The following is a 20820-nucleotide window of genomic DNA, read 5'->3' as shown; positions in this document are numbered from 1 at the left end:
CACTCCAGTAATTGTGTTTGGCCTCATGGTCACAGGTGTGAATTCAAGAGGTTACATTCAGCCTTTCATCCTTCCGAGGTTGGGTGACAACAAAGCATTTACTATTCAAGCCTAAAATGCCCCCAGGGAGTCAAAAGGAGCTTTACAATTGCACGGCGTGTTATGTTAAGATCACTACTGAGAATAATGCTCTCCTTAAAGGCACATGCTGCACTGCCTGTTTCCTTCTCCATATAAGGCAGGCAGGGGGACAAGGGAGCCTACGTAGTACCAGTGAGAATAGTTGTTGCAGCAGTGAAGTATATGCAAATCCAATCATATAAAATCCTTGCATTTCTAAGTATATTGTCGATTTTTTCTTGTAATAAGATTGAAATTCTGCTTATTGTAACTCACCTCTGTTCAAAATCCAATAAAGAAAGTTAAAAAGAAAATATTGAGAAGAATACATGCTTCAGAAGCTTAGACAATGCAGCCGAGAAAGGCAGAGTGATGCAGGTATGATTCCAGCATGTTTGGAATCACATAATCTGCTGATACGGAGTTTCAGAACTGCAAACCCAAATTTCAGAAGTATCACTGAAATTCAGGAAAGAAGTGTGTTTCTTTCTGTGTTACTTTTGTGCAGAATTGTGGGTTAAATTCGTGCAGAAATTGCTCGTAGAATGAAAAAAATGCAAGTCTGCCAAACCGCGGCCTGATAAAATTAATGGATGGCTGAGCAATAGAACAATATTGCATACATATCCGACCACAATTATGGTATAAGAAAGCTTTTCAGTGTCAAGAAGGGGCGTTGAGTCACTGACATGGCTGATGGGAAGAAGTGTAATGTGCAGGATTACGACGTTCTTGCTTCGGAGTATATTAGGGCTCTTTGTTTTGTCAAAACTTGAGTTTCTGACTTTGTTAAACTGCGGCTCTAACAATATCATATACAATAGGCATAACTCCCTGTGTGCATACTGGATCACACTCCATAAGGGCTGGTTTACTTAACTCTTCTTGAGGTTTATCGAATGGGACGATTGGGTTGTATGAGCCTGACTTCTTGCAAAGTTTAGTGACCGTGCTTCTATGACAAGCTGCCTGTGAGGCGAAGCACTACAAACACTGCTCCTCTGCTCAGAGATGTCCTTACCGGCTGATGACCTTGTTGTCGCCAATGATACTAAATCCATTACAGGTCCTGAATATGGTGCGTTCAGTGCCTGAAATAAAATGAAATGATACATCAGACCAGCTCAACATGCCTTATGCACCAAGTAATGATGAAAATCAATAAAATCTGCTTGCAAGCGTTGCTTGCTTAAGAAACAAGTAATCTAGCTTTGCTAATGTTATTTAGGTTTATTCTTTACTTTGTTCTGTATAACACACAGTATCAAACATATTACCTACAGGTTGGCCAATTTGCAGTCATAAAGCCTGCTATTTGTAAACTCACAGGGTTTGTGATCACTAAATGGCATTTTTAATGTACTTAACCCATTTTGCGATCTGTAACAGGTTACCAAAGTGCCAGATAGGTTTAGAAAGGTATAATGAAAGACTATTTAGAAGGGTTTTGTTTATGGCGTCTTTACAAAATAGCGTTTTGTTATTGTATGTATCAATGGTTTGCAACTGAAATCTGGTCGCAAATCATTGAAAAGTTACCAAATATGGAGTTGAGATGTTATCACATTAGCAAATGTGAATGTCAATAGAAAGGTTTGTTGGGAAACAGGCAGTGGTCCAAGGGGCTACTGTCAACTCTCAAACAAACTTGAAAAAAAATACTTTTTTTAATGCAGCGCTATTTCACAAAAACAGGCTACATTTAAAAAAAAAAGTGTTTTTTAATTTAAACGCGAACACAGACATGGTGATCTGCTGACCCCAACAGGCCACCATCCATCCCTCTGATGGCATCCAATCGTAATGAGTAGCAATTTGTGCCCTACCTCAGGAATACTGATGAAATAGGCCATATTGTGACCCATTATGATTAGCAATTTTGTGAACAGACCTATGAGTACATAGACCAATTTGCTAAATTATTTTCCATTCGCAAAAAGTAGGTGCGCAACGTGCAGCCACTTATACTTGGTATATCAGGCCCTTGGAGGGGATGATAAAAACAAGTACGCTATATATATATATTTGCAGTAATACACTATCAGACTATATGTAGTGCATAAAACTCATTAATGAGTTTCCTTTAGAAGGACTCACTCCTTATCACAGTTAATAAAACCCTTACATTATCTCTAAAAAAGAACAAACTTTTGTCACTGTAAAGACTCAAAAGACTCCAACAATTAAAGCTGCATACTTGCTCCGAAGCAGTCATCAGATTTGCTGTTTAACCAACTGCCCACATTTACATTTACATTTAGTATCGGTAGCAGACACCCTGGTGAGAAGGCCTGCTTCTTTTTATTTTACTCTCTTCCTTGGCTTTATAGAACAGGAGGCAACCTCTCCCTTCATTTTCAGCCGGAGGCACCCTAAGATCATCATTATTCATTCTGGAATGCTGTTGTTTTTTTTATTTAAATTAAAGTATGCCAAGCATTATTGAATTTTTTTTTAAAGATTGCCAATGTTGTTCCTAAAGGAGCATGAATACCACTGGGGTGATCTAAAAGCTATTTACATATAGAGGAGACTGATTTTACTTGCCGGTAAACCAGCAGGTAAAATCACTGCAACCTATTTTTCATACATTTTTTATTCAAATTCACTCAGAGGCATAGCATCAAAACTTAAGAGCATAACTCAGTTCCTGACGCATCAAAATGCTCCTCGTACAGGCCGCGCCACGAACACATACTGATCCATCTGTGGCACTCCACAGAGTAGCGTGCTACCCTTTTGAAAATGCGCCATTGGCACCTCTTTAGTAGTATGACGGACTTATGAATACAAGTACAATGCACTACAAGATACTCGAACTCCACAGACCATAATAATGGAAATACAGAGCTAAGCAATTACTATTAACATAAACTATCCCTGCCTCCAAATCGGCCTTTGTGCTTCTATTTTAAAGATATCCATACAGGTAAATAGGGTTTGCTATAAGACATCCTGCTTTCCACACTGAGCCAATTATGAAACAATCCCCATGAGGCATGTTTATTCGTTTTCACGGTTAAACAATATCTGCATTGTTGCTCTTTCCTCCTACTATCAGTCCCCCCGATTTAGAAAGACTCAGTGAAGGGTAGAGGGAGATGTCCCTTCTCTTTTGTTGCTGTACCGATTTGGAATGTACTTCATCTTGGCCTGTGCACTATGTTTAGGAAGGATCCAATTTGTATTGATTATCTGTATATCTTTTCTGATGTTAGTCAGTTCAGTACCAATATGCCTTAGGGCGTTTATGCACTTTATAACTAACAACTCAACTCATATCTTGTATGTGTAGAATTTCAAAATATTTAAATGGGAACTCATGGGCCCTAAACACAGGACCGGTGGCAACTTTAGAAGAAATCGGGCAGAAATGATGTGCTGCGGTTCTTGTCTTTCAGTGATGCAGCATTTTTACCCAAGACCTAGCAAAGGCGTCTACTGCCTGACCGGTGGGTACACTGAGCAATAGCTCACCTAAGTGAAGCCTGAATATATAATGTATGTCTAACCAGAGGATACATGTTCGACCAAAAACAAATGTATGTACATGATCAGGTTCTCGGAGCGTATATAAGATAGATGCAGAATTTGCTTTAATGTGTGGCTTGTGCGGTTTTTCACTAGAATGGTGTCTATGCAGATGTAGTACACTCACACTCCTCTTGTGCTGGCATTGTATCAGTATGTCCTGCATCTTTAAACTAGTTAGGCAGTGAAATGTTTGTAAAACCTTACTCTGCTGTCGGACTTAGCCTGGATGTGTTAAAAGCAGCACAATCCTGATATAGTCTATAGAAAGTTCCAATGCAAAATTGTTGCACAATTAAAACACTACTCTGTTCACTACTTGTCTCAGTATTACAATGACAAACTGGTAACCAAGATGTCTGTCAGGTGTCTATTTGATGCCCCGTTCAATTTTGTCCCTTTCTCTCACCAAGCTAGGCTAAGGAATATGCTACTTACCAGTAAGCATGGGCGAATTTTGCGGACCTCGCGTTCGCGAATTTTGCGGATTTGCGGATTCGCAATCCGCAAAATCCGCGAATTCCCGCGAATTTGCGGATTTTTTTTTTTTTGTGTTCGCCCGTGTTTCTGCCAGTTCGCGAGGGTTTTTACAATTTCGCAATTTGCGAACTTACCTGTCGGGTCGCAAGTTTTGCGAACTTGTTGTTTCTACATGTCCAGCCTGTTTGGGACACTCTTCTTCATCACTGCCACTCTCTGTCACCACTGCCACTCTCTGACTACTCATGCCACCCTCTGGCCCACCCATGCCACCCTCTGTTTCATCACCACACCCTCTGGTTGTCCAGTGTACATTATTTTCGGCAAAGCAAAGCACACCTTCCCTGCCTCAAGTGACTTGAATTAATTTGGGGCTGATTAATGTGTCACAGAATATTTTTTTAGCTGGCACCTGCTTCCTTAGTGCGCCCTGATTAGTGATCTTTTGCACTTGCTAAGTGCTTTCATTGTTGCAAAATTAGTTACAACACCTGCCCTGCCCCAACTGACAATAATGAATTAGGGGCTAATTAATGTGTCACTGAAAGAATTTAAAGTTCCAGCCTGGCACCTGCTTGTCTGCTCCTTTAGCTGTAAATCAGGACCTTTGTGGCATACAGTTAAGGTCAGAGCAGGGTCACACAATAGTTGCAAGCAGGCAACCGAATTCTGGAGGGCCCCCTCAGGAAGCACTACAAAGAATCGTTACAAATCATGAGGTTGACCTTTTGCACCTGCTCATTGCTTTTGCTTTTGCTGAAATCGTTTTTCGTTTTTTTTCGCGCTATTCGCGGGGCGCGGCATCGTGCGAAACCGACCGCGGAAGCCGCCAATTCGTGCGAATGAGCATTTTATTTTTTTGCGGCTTGTTGTTTCGCGAGTTTTTTTGCAGTATTCGCGAGCCGCTTGCAGCGCAACACGCGAATTTACCCCAAGGTCGAGTACGGGCGCGGCCATTTTGTTTGCGTGACGTATTTCCGTTTCCGCCCGCTATGTATAATCTCGCGCAGTAAGCGCATTGCGAGTAGAGGGTCGCACGAGATCGCGCGGGAAATCTAGAGGTTCGCACGAGATCGCGAGGAAAATCTCGCGCGAACTTACTTTTGCGCTCGTGAACGGGCGCCGGCCATCTTGTTTTTCATTCATTTCCTGTGTCTGGGCATGGTGTTTAATCCTCTTGGTATCTTTGCCATCCTTTGCTTGTTTTCAGTTTTTTTTTTACGATTTTGCTTCTTATCTATCCCTCTCTTTTCCTAGCTGTATATTTTTGTCTTTTCTGCTATTTTTCTTTACTTTTAAACTACATTTTTAAACTCTTTTCTTCTTCCCTATCCTATTCTTTCTTAATTTTCTACTTCTTCCTACCTTACCTGCCCAGACCATGGTCAAGCCAGGCGCCGTGAAGCTGCCCAGGCACTTGAGGGCCGCAGCGGCGGCGGGGAGTAGTGCTGGACCCAGTGGCAGGACAGCATGCGGGAGATTGAGGGGGGAGCAGGTGACGCGACGGGAGATCTTCAGCCCGGAGGAAGTGGGCGCGCTGGTCTACTTCGTCCAGCGCCGCCTGCCCAGGACCATCGCGGGAGGCGGCAGGATCGCGGCCGGCGGGTACAACATGCGGGAGCGCCGGAAGCGGTGGGAGAAGGTGTGCTGGGCCATATCCCACCTCTACGGGGTCCAGCGCACCTACAGCCAGGTCACCCATCGCTGGACGGACCTCCTGGACCGCGAGCGCGACCTGCTGGACCAGCTCGGCTTGGAGATCCCCGGGCTTGGTGAGTAGTAGTAGCCATTTAATCACTCACTACTATGATGTTTTCTCCTGCTCTGTGTTGTTGTATTGGAAATATTTGTTTTTTACATGGAGCAAGCCAATAATGCCGCTGATGACGATTACATTGTAGTTAAATTATATTTCAAAATCTTCTGTGCATTTCAGGTGCACTGCTCTCCTTCTCAGTGGCGTTGCTACTATGCTTATTTGTTTTCTATTTCGTGGTCTCATTGGCCTGAGTAACTATTATGTATGAGTGTACTTTACAGAACTGCGTAATGCTAGACACTAGGGGGCAGATTACATTTACAAGCCCCTTGCGCCACGTTTACGTTGCCTTGCGTGACGCAACAGCGGCGTAAACGTGCCGCATCCCTGCGAGTCATTTACAGCATGACGCATCTAGGAGATGCGTCATGTTATAAAGCCATGGGCCTGCACCACAATGGGTGCGTTCCTAGTACGCAGGGTGGGCGCCGCGGTCCAGCGGCTGTGCGCCTCGCAAAATTGCCTGCGTGAAATGTACAAGATTTAACGCAGGCACTTCTGCGACGCTGCTACGTCAATTCAATTCCTTATGTCTGCTCGAAGCAGGCGAAAGGACTGACACAGCATGTTAAGTATTGGGTGGCCCTGAGCATTACTGGAGTTGCATTGCGTTGGCGACGTGACTCCAGCGATGCGCCGCTCTTACGTGACGAGATGCCTCACGCAAGTGCCTACCCTTGCGCCAGGGCGCGCCGCATTGTAAATGAGGCACATCTGCCGTGTCGCAAGGGTAGTTTTGCGTGACGCATTTGATCTGGCGCATCTCTGGAGATGCGCCAGAACGCGTAAGTAAGTATGCCCCTAAGGGGCAGAATTGCAATTACCGTCGCATCCCTGCAAAGTAGCAGGGATGCGCCATTAATTGTGCGGCCCGCTACCACCACCAAACATGGTGCGCCATATTTGCAATGCGGCGCACCATGGGCCCAAAACGTCACCGAAGCTTTACTGCTGGAGTTGCGTCGCAACGATGGCGCAGCTCCATCAATGCTCTGGGGTACCCTATCTCCCCAATGCTGGGTCAAGCCGTACGTCTGCTTCAAGCATCATTGTCCTAAAGGTGACTGATTGATATTTTGTAGATTTCCCTCAGCCACTATTAGGATGTGTTCCAGCGCAGGAATGCCCTCCCTTGCGCCGGAACGCCCCCTGATGGCGCAGGGCTTTATAACGGGATGCATCTCCCAAATGCGTCACGTTGTTATAATATTATACGCCGCACCATGGCGCCCTTTTTTGTTTAGCTGCTGCGTCACAAAAGTCACGCAAGAACGGCGCAAAAGAGCCGCAAGGGCTTAAATCTGCCCCTTCCTTTGTAACCCTGACAATAAGAAAAATAGTGGCGGTGGATTGATAGTTTGACTATTTAAATGACTGGTAATGTAGCAGGCAACTGTTAGTGTTGTCACTGATCTGACTGAAATCACAATGGAGTTTGTCTGTCACTTTGCGTCTTGCCTGCGGACTGCTGCCTGCCAGTCCTAGGTGAACGTTTCAGTACTTTGTTTAGTGAGTTACGTGACTTTCGAAGTCACAGGTCCGCATATAAATGAAAAGTAACCATAATCAATATAATTTCGCAGAAATATTTTGTTATTGTTCTTTTGAAATGTTTGATTTGGTTGACATTGACAAGCAACAATCATCCATGTTTTCTGTTCTTTCTTTCATGTTGTACGTCAGCTCCCCCCAGGGGCGAGAGGAGGACACAGGAGCAGCAGGCGGCGGATGCTGTTCATCAACAGGGCCAGGATCGGGCAGGCGAGGGCTCCTCTGCTGGCCCCAGTAAGTTTTCATTTTAGACTAGTACCTATTTTTCCTAGCGTTCCTCATTTGACTTTTTTCAAAATTGTCTTTGCTCTTCTTGTAGACTGTATCTAAATTCTTATCCTGCCTCTACTATGACTCCCTGTGGTATTACTAGATTATTCTTATTAGTCTGTCTGTGTAGCTAACTAAGATTGCACGGTTGGCGAAACTCCCATGATTCTAGTCAGCAATAGCTCTATCAACTTAGTGCAGTCCTCTGGGATTGTCCATAATGTCTTTTGAAGTGTTCTATCTGGACTCATGCTTGCAAAAATTGCAAAACCTTTCGCTCAGTCACTCTAGTCTGGACCAAAAAACACAGATTGTATTTAAGTTTAAAAGCTTTATTAAAAGTAAACACATTTATTAAAATGAAGTCATAATAAAACTAAACGTTTAACTGATAATGGAAAAGTGGTTAGTGCTGACGATTAATTGAAGACATTTCTTGTGGTCGAGCCGAGCTCTCACCTGGTTTCAACTTGATCTTGTTGTTAGAAGTCCATCTTCTGTCTGTGTGGAGAAAAATGGTGCGTGTTAAAAAAACAGCCTTCATCAGTTGTACCAAAAAGTGCAGCAAGACAACCTTCCCTGGAAAAAGGGACATTTTTTTTAACTTTAACGACAGTCACAAATTACATTGTTTTCACATGTCTTCATTCCTAGACCAAATACTAGTGACTGCTTTATTCTAACATTCTTAAATGTACTTTGTAGGTGGAACATCTGGTGGCGGGGCCAGTGTGGAGGTGGTGGTGCTCGACACCGAGGCGGAGGGCGAATCGGGCGATGCTTCAGGGGAGGAGGCGGCGGCGGCAGCTGTGAGAGTTGAGACGGTGGTGGTGGCGGCCAGAGGTAAGCTCTTATATATTCCTTACTTATTGAGATTGAAGACTAGCTGGGAAGGCAAGAATATGAGATGCATGGCTGGGTGAATGATGAAGCAATGATGGGTGGAAGGACAACAGCCTGGGTGGGTGACACAGAAACTGTATGTGTCCATATACCTGGATCATGCTACTATCTGACTCTTAGATAGCATATGTGTATCTAGAGCAGGGGTACTCCTAGTACGGCCCGCGGGCCGGTGGTGGCCCGGCAAGCCTTCGTTGGCGGTGCGCTGACCTTGCAGACAATCACTGCTCCCCCGGCCCCCACAGAGCAGAGGCTTTTTTGTATTTCACCTGTTAGCGCCCCTGCATCTCCACTCTGACAATCACTGCTCCCCCGGCCCCCACAGAGCAGAGTGGAGATGCAAGGCCACAAAGAGGTGAAATAGAACTAAGCCTCTGCTCTGTGGGGCCGGGCAAGCAGTGATTGTCAGGGTGGAGAAGCAGGGGCGCTAAAACAAACAAAGCCTCAATAATATGTTAATGGTCTTTTAAAGACCTGTTAAGTACTTTGGTGTTGTTGTCTGTGTGTGCGCGTTGAGGAAGCGGTCTCAACCCGGGCTGAAGGCTGACACAGATAGACACACACACAGTGAGATGACAGAGGGGGAGGGAGAGGGAGGGCAGGAGGGAGAGAGAGATGGAGGGAGGCCAGGAGGGAGAGCAGGAGGGAGAGAGATGTATGTAAATGCTGGGTCTGGTGGCTCAGTGGATGAGGGCATCTGCTGCAGGGACCTGTGTGCAACCTCATGGTCACAAGTTATCGTTTTGCTTTAGCCCCGCCCCCTCTGACTCCGCCCCCACCAGTGCGGCCCTCGGCCCCAAACTACACTGTAAATGTAGCCCCTGAGAGAAAGTTTGTGAGTACCCATGATCTAGAGAGAGTAGACGGTCAGTGGATGAACTAAGTGTAACTTTGAAGAGCATGTAACACTAACACTGCACCCGCACGTCCGTTCCAGTGTAGGAAAGGCAAGGAAAAGAACTTTTAATTTTGTCCAAATACTACCATAAATAGTAGCAGTAGTTTGTATTGCAAGCACTGCATAGATCCGGTTATTATGGTGGCCACTCCCTACCTCTCTTAATAAGTTTAGTAGTACTCAGTCATTCATGTGTGGATGTATCACTGGTCACTGAATAAAAAGCAAAGCACCTAAAGTCATCCCATATATAAGCAAAAACATCCCATGTGAAGTGATAGATAATCAGATTATTTATCTTCTTCAATTTTCCATTTCTAGTACTCATTTCCACTGTAGGGTGAAAGTTAAATTAATTAAGCAGTAGCCCTTGAGTTGTAACAGAGTATTCTCAGTGCCACCCGTACTAGAAAAGTAAGAGATTCACCACCTGCATGTACTGGACGGGTACAGTAACGCAACGGCAACGCAAGTCTAGGTCACTCCTCATGGCGTGCGTCTCTTTTTCTCGGGTGCAAGTTTACCGCGCTGGCATTATGCCGGCTTGCAGAAAATAACGTACCAATTTTCCAAAACAAGAGATAAGAAGAAGAATAAGACTGGTGTACTTTCATAGTCGACTCCAATGGAAGTCCACAGTGCTCGTAGAATTTGTTCCTTAAACTCCCACTAATGTTAGAGCAAGGATGAAGAAGTGTGAGGTTAGATAGATACTGGCCTCAATAGTTATGTAATGCGCTTGCAAGTTGCTAGTTGTACTGCAACACAAATTTCTGCTGAATGATTGAGTTAATCTAAAAGAGCATTGGTTACAGACTATGTCTTTCTTTCTTCATATAGGTTCTCCTTCCAAACGGACAAGGAGGAAGGAGCTGGCTAGAGCGGCCCGGCAACGGAGGATCGAGGCCACTGTTGCGGAATATCGGCGGCTGGTGGCCCTGGAGGACGTGGAAAGTGTGCAGTCGACAACTACAACAACGTCGTCTGCATCGGCCTCCGTGGCCCCACGGGCTGCCACCCAGCACAGTGGTCCACCCAGACAGAGCCGGGCTGCCAAAGGCAAACGCCACCACCGAGCAGCAAGGCCAACAGCTGCCTCTCACAGGCATTGCACCTGCAAGGCAGTGAAGGCACGCCTGCGCCGCACCACCCTGATGGTGTCCCGCCTTCAGCAGGAGCTCGCCTTGCTCCGCGAGGAGCATGATGCCCTGGCCCAAAAAGTGAACAGCATCCACCCATAGTGTCCCTTGCCCCTTTTTTAGAGACTTTTGGGGGGTGGGAATTGGGAGTTGGGTTTTTGGGGACTTTTGAAGGACAATCGTTGGGGTTAGGGAGGGTCTTGCGGGAGATTATTTTGTTAGGGATATAAATATACTTTTTCAAACTTTATCTGAGCATACCTGTTTTTTACTGCTTGCCTGGTGGGTGGGGGTTTAACGTTGACTGTTTTCCTGAAAGTTTAGTTCCATTTTCTTCCTTTAAGTGTAAATGCCCAAATGTTTTCAACACTAAGTGCCTCTCACAGACTCAGTGAAGTGAATCCAAGAGTCCTAGGACTTTAGTAGTACTACCTTCAGTCTCTCGTACTAATACTCCATTATACCCCCAAACCACCAAACGCTTATCTTACCTGTAATTTGTGTTTGAAAGTAGGGCTAGACCCAGGGCTGGCTCCACGGGAAACACCGAATAACGTTGGCAATCTTTGTCGGATAAAATTTCCTCATAGCGGTGGTACTATTGTTGTGACACAGTGGCAGTTGCATGCCTATGAAAAAAAAGAAAATGAAATCTGGTTTGTCCTCCTGAGCAATTCAACGGTACAACTGAGAATATAGCAGGTGACAGAAGTACAGTAGAGCAGTGCCACATTGTAGCCTAACAAATGGTAAAGTATAACTACTAATTCGGTTGAAGTTCTTTCACATTAGCAATGGTTCTTTGTCAAGCTGAGTAAGAATATATCATCGACAACTGTGGAAAGAAAGAATGCGACAGTACAGGGCCTGTGTGGAATTATTGATAACGATATTCAACATAAGGTCTCTGTAGCCAGATACCCGAGAGCCTTGCTGGTCACTATAAATCCATTCACAACAACACTCAATGGGGTTGGTCTGGAAGGTGTCCGGTTTACTCCCCGTGATCCAGTCGATGCAAATATGGTTCCACCTCCAAATGTCACCAACACCCAGAAGTGTAAACACAGGGTGTTCGAGGCATTAGGCGGTGGAGAAAAATAACAAACTAAAATAAAAAATGTGGGATGGGTAAAGGTAGGGTCAGCAGGGAAAGGATACCTGTAACAGAAGACAAGACAGGCATCAGTGAAGTGCTGTCCTAACATACAAGAAGAAGGTATAGTAGATAGAAAAGGAGAAATTGCTTTTTTTCTAGGTGTCCCCTCACTCACCAGGGTTGCCCCTTGGTGACATGCTTCATCATTGGGGCCATCCCAGTCCTCTACGGCCTGGGGCGTGCTGCGACTTGCGAATTACGTAGGAGCACTTACAAATGACTATGTGTGGTGCAGATGTGATAGTGGAGTGGACTAAGTGATGTGTTAAGGGATCAATGTAGAAGCAGAGAGAGAGCCAAGAAATGCAGTCACAGTCAGAGAAAAAGGCAAGGGATACTGCATCTATGTGGTTGTAGTGGTCCTGTTGGAAGTGGTAAGTAAGTTGCCCGCAGATAAAAAATCCTCCTATTAGCGGCACTCCTCCATTGCAGCCGACGCTTCGTCCATCGATGTTGGTCACCAGAAGACACCCTGTCCACTGCCTGCCTGATGGCTGCTGAATTGTGGCTCGCTACTGTGAAGCCTGACTCCATCCTTTTTTCCCCATTGCAGAGACTGAAACCCGGCCTGTAATTATTCAACGAAAAACAGGAAGTGATATAATATTACAACACCACTGATAAATAAAAATAAGGTATGTAGGCTGTGGAGTGCAAAAAGTCACAATTTGTTTTTCCTAGTAGACAGTACAATGTTTTTGAAAGTGCGTACTCTGAGTCACCTTTTGAAGGATAAATAAGTATGGGCAAATTAATGTAGCGGATCTTGCCCCTCAAGCTAGGTGTACTGTAAACTGTGTTTTAGAACAAAATTAGATCTTCCTAGCAGTGCTCCCACCCAGACCCTTACTAAAGCCAGTCGCAAAAATTTAGAAGACCCCCAATCAAATCTCAAAAAACGAGGCCTAGCAGAAAACTGGTGACAAAACTTACTTTGAAAGTAAAAGTAGGCCGAAGTACCCTAATTACCCATTACCCACCGTGGATTGCATTCAAACCACTTGCAAGCAACCAAGCAAAAGTAGCCATAGCCAGCATCGCTCCAAGACTCGAAATCCCCCCCACTCAAACACATGCAATAGAAATACTGCTAACCCTAACGAACCCTAAGTTAAGAATAGTGGCAAAGGCTTTCTTTAACTATGCCAAATCCCCCCTTTCCCACCATGGATTTTCTTCAAATGACTTGCAACCAAAATTACACATTCTCACGAGTGCTCTAAGACCCCAGAACTCAGTTTGAAAAATCTAGAACACCCCGAAACACATGCAATCCTGCTGCTAGGGCTAACCCTAACGAACCCTAAGTTACAAAAAGTGCCAAAACTAAAGGCTTTTCCGCGCGGATTTTGTCCCAACCACTTCTACCCGGTATTAGACCTTCCCAGGAATGCCCCAAGACCCGGCAACCCACCCGCCAAGAAGCGTAACACCCCCAAACAGGCCAAAAGCAAAATCTCATACTTGCAATATTTCTGGGCCTTCGGTCCAAACGCGCTGCGTAGCTAGGCCATAAGTCGGGGTTGGCACGACGGATTTCCTGAAAAGCAAATGCAATCAAGATTAGAGTGTCCCAGCAGTGCTCCCAGACCACGAAACTCACCCGCAAACAGACGGAACCCCCCCTAAGAGCACCTCAAAGGCAAGCAAGTCATCAAAAACACAAAAAAAATTCCGCCTGGGATTTGGTCCAAAACACTTTTATCCGGTATTAGAGCTTCCCAGCAATGGCCCCAGAGCCGTCAACCCAGGAGAAAACGAGTAGAAGACCCCCAAACAGCCAAAGAGCAAAAGTACAAAAATGGGGACTTAGTCACTTTTTCACAAATTTCCCAAATCACTCCGCGCGCGCTCTGCAGCTAGGCCCTAAGTCCCCTCAGCCACCATGGATTTGCTTCAAACCTCTTGCAAAGTAAAGTATATATAGCCAGCAGTGCTCCCAGACCACGAAACTCACCCACAAACACCAGGAAGCCCCCCAAACAGGCCCCCGAAAACGCTACATAGAGCAAAATGTCAGAAATAGCCCAAAAAAAAATCGGCCTGGATTTTGTCCCAACCACTTCTACCCGGTATTAGACCTTCCCAGGAATGCCCCAAGACCCGGCAACCCACCCGCCAAGAAGCATAACACCCCCAAACAGGCCAAAAGCAAAATCTCATACTTGCAATATTTCTGGGCCTTCGGTCCAAACGCGCTGCGTAGCTAGGCCATAAGTCGGGGTAGGCACGACGGATTTCCTGAAAAGCAAATGCAATCAAGATTAGAGTGTCCCAGCAGTGCTCCCAGACCACGAAACTCACCCACAAACACCAGGAAGCCCCCCAAACAGGCCCCCGAAAACGCTACATAGAGCAAAATGTCAGAAATAGCCCCCAAAAAAATCGGCCTGGATTTTGTCCCAACCACTTCTACCCGGTATTAGACCTTCCCAGGAATGCCCCAAGACCCGGCAACCCACCCGCCAAGAAGCATAACACCCCCAAACAGGCCAAAAGCAAAATCTCATACTTGCAATATTTCTGGGCCTTCGGTCCAAACGCGCTGCGTAGCTAGGCCATAAGTCGGGGTAGGCACGACGGATTTCCTGAAAAGCAAATGCAATCAAGATTAGAGTGTCCCAGCAGTGCTCCCAGACCACGAAACTCACCCACAAACACCAGGAAGCCCCCCAAACAGGCCCCCGAAAACGCTACATAGAGCAAAATGTCAGAAATAGCCCCCAAAAAAATCGGCCTGGATTTTGTCCCAACCACTTCTACCCGGTATTAGACCTTCCCAGGAATGCCCCAAGACCCGGCAACCCACCCGCCAAGAAGCATAACACCCCCAAACAGGCCAAAAGCAAAATCTCATACTTGCAATATTTCTGGGCCTTCGGTCCAAACGCGCTGCGTAGCTAGGCCATAAGTCGGGGTAGGCACGACGGATTTCCTGAAAAGCAAATGCAATCAAGATTAGAGTGTCCCAGCAGTGCTCCCAGACCACGAAACTCACCCACAAACACCAGGAAGCCCCCCAAACAGGCCCCCGAAAACGCTACATAGAGCAAAATGTCAGAAATAGCCCAAAAAAAAATCGGCCTGGATTTTGTCCCAACCACTTCTACCCGGTATTAGACCTTCCCAGGAATGCCCCAAGACCCGGCAACCCACCCGCCAAGAAGCATAACACCCCCAAACAGGCCAAAAGCAAAATCTCATACTTGCAATATTTCTGGGCCTTCGGTCCAAACGCGCTGCGTAGCTAGGCCATAAGTCGGGGTAGGCACGACGGATTTCCTGAAAAGCAAATGCAATCAAGATTAGAGTGTCCCAGCAGTGCTCCCAGACCACGAAACTCACCCACAAACACCAGGAAGCCCCCCTAAGAGCACCTCAAAGGCAAGCAAGTCATCAAAAACACAAAAAATGTTCCGCCTCGGATTTGGCACAAAGCACTTTTAGTGCTTCCCAGCAATGGCCCCAGACCCGTCAACTCACCTGCAAAGAGGTAGAACAACACCCCCACAAGTGCTGAGTCTTTCTTCATTGGGCGTAAACCAGCCCTCTGCTTTGATGGAAATAGGAGTCTGGAGGAGGAGGATAGAGGAGCATGTTCTTCTGAACTTGTGAACCTGAGGAATGCAGACTGCGGCACCTTCAAATAAATTAGCAAACAAGTGAAGACAGTTCTGCTGATGGGCTTGTTTTTGTGATTATCTGATTAAAGTTTGAATTATATTAACTGTGCACAACAAAGAAAGACAGACACACAGGAATAAAAGTGAATAAGGATGAAAAAGAAAGTTATTGATTCGTTGTCTCATTTTCAGGGCTCGAAGTCGGTATCACGGTCCAGGAATAAGAATAAGGCTTCGTCATCATACTCTGCGAATTCAGCCAGGGTGAGGTCAGTGCCACCTGACAGAGTAGAAATTCCCTCATCTATGGTGCTGGCCACCTCCTCTTCATCCGGCACGCTCTCTCGTACTCTTATATCTGGTGGTATGAGGTGCTGATTCATCTTGATCATTGTTAACCTCTCCACATTTTTGGGCGAGAGGCGGCTCCGTTTGGGAGTTACAATCCCACCAGCCGCACTGAAAACCCGTTCAGAAGACACACTTGCGAGTGGGCAAGACAAGTAGTTTAAAGCCAGGTTGGTGAGCTGTGGCCACAATTCTTTTTTCCCATGCCAATACGCCAATGGGTCAGAATTAACATAGACCTCTGTGGAGTCATTCAGATAGTCCTTCACCATCGACTCAAGGTCCTCCTCCAAGGTTCCTCCACTTTGCGTAGCTCTTGCTGTGCCTCTGACCTTTTGAGAACCAAACCCACGCAGAGCTAGCCAATCCTCTTCAGCCTCCAATGTTTCTGTTGTCTTTCGTGCAGATGATCCGGTTGCCGGTGTCTTTAACGGCTGAGAGGTCACTTGTGCCACAGCCACAGGTGCAGAAGTGGATTGTTTTGACTGGGGATGGCCTGCTGATGTACTGCCATTTCCTTCAATTTCCAGCCGTTCTGTTTCAAACTTCTTGGCTGACAAGGCTAGCCAACGTTTGTACTTTGTAACATCTTCATCAGCAAAAGGAAAGAATGCTCTGCCTGCCAGCGCCTTTTTGTAGCGTGGATCCAGAATAGTAGCACAAATGTAATGCTGTTCTGAGTGGATCTTTTGAAGACGTTCATCACCTTGTAGGAGGTCTAATAATTGCTCAGCCAGAAGCAAAGAGTCTTTCTTTTTGTCATCTTTTCGAAACACAGAACACACCTCCTTCAGTTGGTCCTCCAGCATGTACAACAATGGGATAGCTTTTCCCAAATTAGAGTCCTCCTTGCTGACTGCACGTGTGAAGACCTCAAAAGGACGAAGCATGCGTGTTAGGCTTTCAACTATGTTCCATTGCGGCCCACCCATCCTCAGCTCCTCTATACCCTCTTTCAAGAAATATTGATCGAGTTGCGTATACTGCTCATACAGACGCTCAAGCATGTAGAAGGTTGAGTTCCAACGTGTTACCACCTCCTGGATGAGTGCTTTCACTGGCATTTGACATTGATATAGCATGCTCCTCAGCTGCTTGCGGGCCTTAAAAGAATGCCTGAAATGCTTGCAAATTTTTCGGCAGTTCTCCAATACACTGTACGCTGCACTGCGTTTATTACCCAAGAATTTTTGGACAACCAGGTTTATACAGTGCGCCAAACACGGCACTCTGAAATAGTAACCGTCCCTCATGGCCTTAACTATATTGGAGCCATTGTCCGTGGAAACATAACCAACCTTGCGTTTTAGTGGGGACAGACAGTTAAGGACCTTTGTGTTAAAGACATCCAAAATGTTTTCTGCTGTGTGACGTTTCTCCAAACCAAACATGGCTAGTGTTGCATGTTTCCGAGCACCTTTAAAAACAATGTTAGTGTCAACACCTGAGTTTAGCTTTGCTTTAGCCCCTGAAAAAGAGACCCAGTGTGCAGTGATGCACATGTAATCAGCGCCTGCGCCACTGGTCCACATGTCTGTTGTCAGATGTATAGTGTGAACAGCACTCTTCTGCAAAGCTGCCCCAATCACCTTCAGAACATCTTCATGTAGTGCTGGAACCGCAACTCGGGCAAAATAGAACCGGCTAGGAACCTTCCATTTAGGGCAGAGCGCTGTCACTAATTCTAGAAAACCAACCCCTTCTACAAAAGAAAAAGGGAGAAGGTCCAGAGCTAGCATTTTAGCCAGCTTAGTGTTATACAGACGGGTCATTGGGTGGTTGCGTTCATATTGCGCTTCTGTAAACAACATCTTTTTAATGTTGCCCTGGACCAATGATTTACGGGATGATGATGATCTCTTCGACCCAGTTACGCTCGCTGATGAACTTTTCCGCATTGATGTCTCACTCTCTCCCACACTCTTAGTGTGGCTCCCATGGGGTGTGCTGCTGACATGGGAACTGGGTGTAAGTGAAGTGTTTGAATCGTCTTCTTCTACCTCCTCGTCATCAGCAGATGACAAATCAACGTTTTCATTACGTGCAATTCCGGCTTTCTTGATCGCCTCTAGGTGCGGAAACCATTGGACAGGGTGCCTTCTCTCAAGATGACCTCTCTGGCCTCCGGTACCATAGTTAGAACCAAGCTTACCACGACTAAATCGAAGCTTACAAAGGCTACAAATGGCTACGTTTTCCTTTTTTGGGCAAACACTAAAGAAGTCCCAAACTGGAGACTTGAAATGTCTTCGGGGGCCGGAGGAGGCGGCGATACTGGTGGTGGTGGTCCTGCTGCTAATGACAGATGAAGTGGAGGATGTGGATTGCCGAACTTCAGTACGTTTTGCACTTTCACCACCACGAATTGAGGTCGAGGACGAGGTGGGTACCTTCTTGCGAAGAAATATGGAAGCGGTAGGTTTTGGTGTACTACTTAACTCCAAATCTAATGATTCCATTTCCATTGCCTCCTCGCCGACATCATCATCACGCTCAGCAGCTTCTCGGGATAGGGTCAAAATGTCTCTTTGCTGCATGCCCGGTGGGGCTGCAGTGACCTTTGTGATGACTGGCTCGTCGTCATCGTGAGAGGCTTCATCACCAGCAGTATCTGTCACTTCTTGTTGAGCCTCATCACACTCCATAGGTTTGAGTTTTTGGACGACCTTCCTTTTACGCTTAGGTGCCGGTGTCAGATCATGGTGTGCCTCTGCCTCACTGTCAGACCGCAGTTGTGGTTCCCAAGACAGATCACTTGCACCAGAACGAGGTGGGCTTGAAGAAGATGTAGACACCCCCCTTGATCTTTTCCTTGCTAGGGATGTGGAAGACAATGAATGATCATCAGGAGGAGTGGCTTCCAATGATACCTCAGCTTCAATGTCGATTTCCAAATGTGCCCCTACTTCGGGAGGAACAACTATTGTGGGCACTTGTGAACCTCCATGCACCTTTGCTTGCGCATCTCCTTTTGCTGCCTCTCCTTCCACATGTACTTGGGCGTGTACTTGCACATGGTGTTGTTGCGGCTGTGGTTGTTCAACACTTGTCAGATGAGTTACAACAACCTGTGTTGATTCAGGGACATTGCTGCTACTTTCTTGCGATGAGCCAACATCACTGGTCGATGGTGATTGGAGAAGTACACTGACTGCCTCTGAAGCACTCAAGGGCTTTGACTTAAGTTGGCGTGGTGGTGGAGGCACTGAACCCAATGGAGCAGGGGTGCTGCTCTCAGCTTGGTCCCCAGCAGATCCTGCTGCTGCAGGCGTACTTTTTTTTTTGCTCCCAAAAAAAGTGGCGGGTGGCACACCAGCCTCCTTGGTAACTTGCTTCTTCTGCTCCTTACTAGCAACTTTCTTGCTAGAGGAGCTACGGAGAACTTTCTTTGGGGCCATCTTCTTCAGAGCAGGTCAGACAGCAGGCCGCAGTTGCACGAATTGTAGAGTTGTCTGAGGCCAGACGTGACGTCGCGTGACGTTATGCTGCACACACACACCGCTGCAGGACTTCTTCCTGGCACTGGTGGTTCTCTTGAGTCTTGTGCACCTAAAAAAAATGGAAGACAGAGGAACATCAGTTCAGTTATAGAGCACAAAAAAATCGAAAAACACTGCAAAATCAGCACAATCCCAATCCATCCATGCCCTCCATAATGTTTAAATTCAAGACAACCCACAGAAAGACTAGGCCCATGCAAGACTCACTACCCCTGGGCATAAATAAAGGTTGAAAAGTAGGCAAAATGGTTGGAGGCCTAACAACAAAGCCTGCATTTAAAATGGCCACTTGCCTGCCAGCACATGGCCAGTGCCTGTAGCTGCACTCAAAATGGCCACCGGCCACATGGCATGTCCCTCCCCATGAACAACCCCAAAAATCGAAAAACACTGCAAAATCAGCACAATCCCATTCCATCCATGGCCTCCATGATGTTTAGATTCAAGACAGCCCACAGAAAGACTAGGCCCATGCTAGACTCAAATACCCCTGGTGAAAAGGCCACAAGTACAGGCCCAAAAATCGAAAAACACTGCAAAATCAGCACAATGCCATTCCATCCATGGCCTCCATGATGTTTAAATTCAAGACAGCCCACAGAAAGACTAGGCCCATGCACCACTCACTACCCCTGGTCAAGGCCCCAACAACAGGTCAAAAATCGAAAAACACAAAATTTTACAACAAAAAAAAATCGAAAAACACAGAAAAATCAGTACAATCCCATTCCATCCATGGCCTCCATGATGTTTAAATTCAAGACAGCCCACAGAAAGACTAGGCCCATGCTAGACTCAAATACCCCTGGTGAAAAGGCCACAAGTACAGGCCCAAAAATCGAAAAACACTGCAAAATCAGCACAATCCCATTCAATCCATGGCCTCCATGATGTTTAAATTCAAGACAACCCACAGAAATACTAGGCCCAGGCAAGACTCACTACCCCTGGGCATAAATAAAGGTTGAAAAGTAGGCAAAATGGTTGGAGGCCTAACAACAAAGCCTGCATTCAAAATGGCCACTTGCCTGCCAGCACATGGCCAGTGCCTGTAGCTGCACTCAAAATGGCCACCAGCCACATGGCATGTCCCTCCCCATGAACACCCCCAAAAATCGAAAAACACTGCAAAATCAGCACAATCCCATTCAATCCATGGCCTCCATGATGTTTAAATTCAAGACAACCCACAGAAAGACTAGGCCCATGCTAGACTCAAATACCCCTGGTGAAAAGGCCACAAGTACAGGCCCAAAAATCGAAAAACACTGCAAAATCAGCACAATCCTATTCCATCCATGGCCTCCATGATGTTTAAATTCAAGACAGCCCACAGAAAGACTAGGCCCATGCTAGACTCAAATACCCCTGGTGAAAAGGCCACAAGTACAGGCCCAAAAATCGAAAAACACTGCAAAATCAGCACAATCCTATTCCATCCATGGCCTCCATGATGTTTAAATTCAAGACAGCCCACAG

The 20820-nt window shown here is 46.1% G+C and overlaps 1 protein-coding gene across 3 annotated transcripts in view; it reads right to left on the bottom strand.

Moving 5' to 3' along the window:
• The window catches only part of TTC12 (tetratricopeptide repeat domain 12), a 377867-nt gene that overhangs the window by 167682 nt on the left and 189365 nt on the right, over positions 1-20820 (bottom strand). For all 3 annotated transcript variants that reach the window (XM_086957373.1, XM_086957375.1, XM_086957374.1), the window contains one exon: positions 1142-1211. In XM_086957373.1, the coding sequence (XP_086813499.1) occupies positions 1142-1211 (70 nt within the window). The remainder of the gene's footprint in view (positions 1-1141; positions 1212-20820) is intronic.

This window comes from Lissotriton vulgaris, chromosome 2_1 (assembly GCF_964263255.1).
Source record: "Lissotriton vulgaris chromosome 2_1, aLisVul1.2, whole genome shotgun sequence".
NCBI lineage: Eukaryota > Metazoa > Chordata > Amphibia > Caudata > Salamandridae > Lissotriton > Lissotriton vulgaris.
Note: the sequence above shows the minus strand (reverse complement) of the source record. Positions and strands in the feature narration are given on the sequence as shown.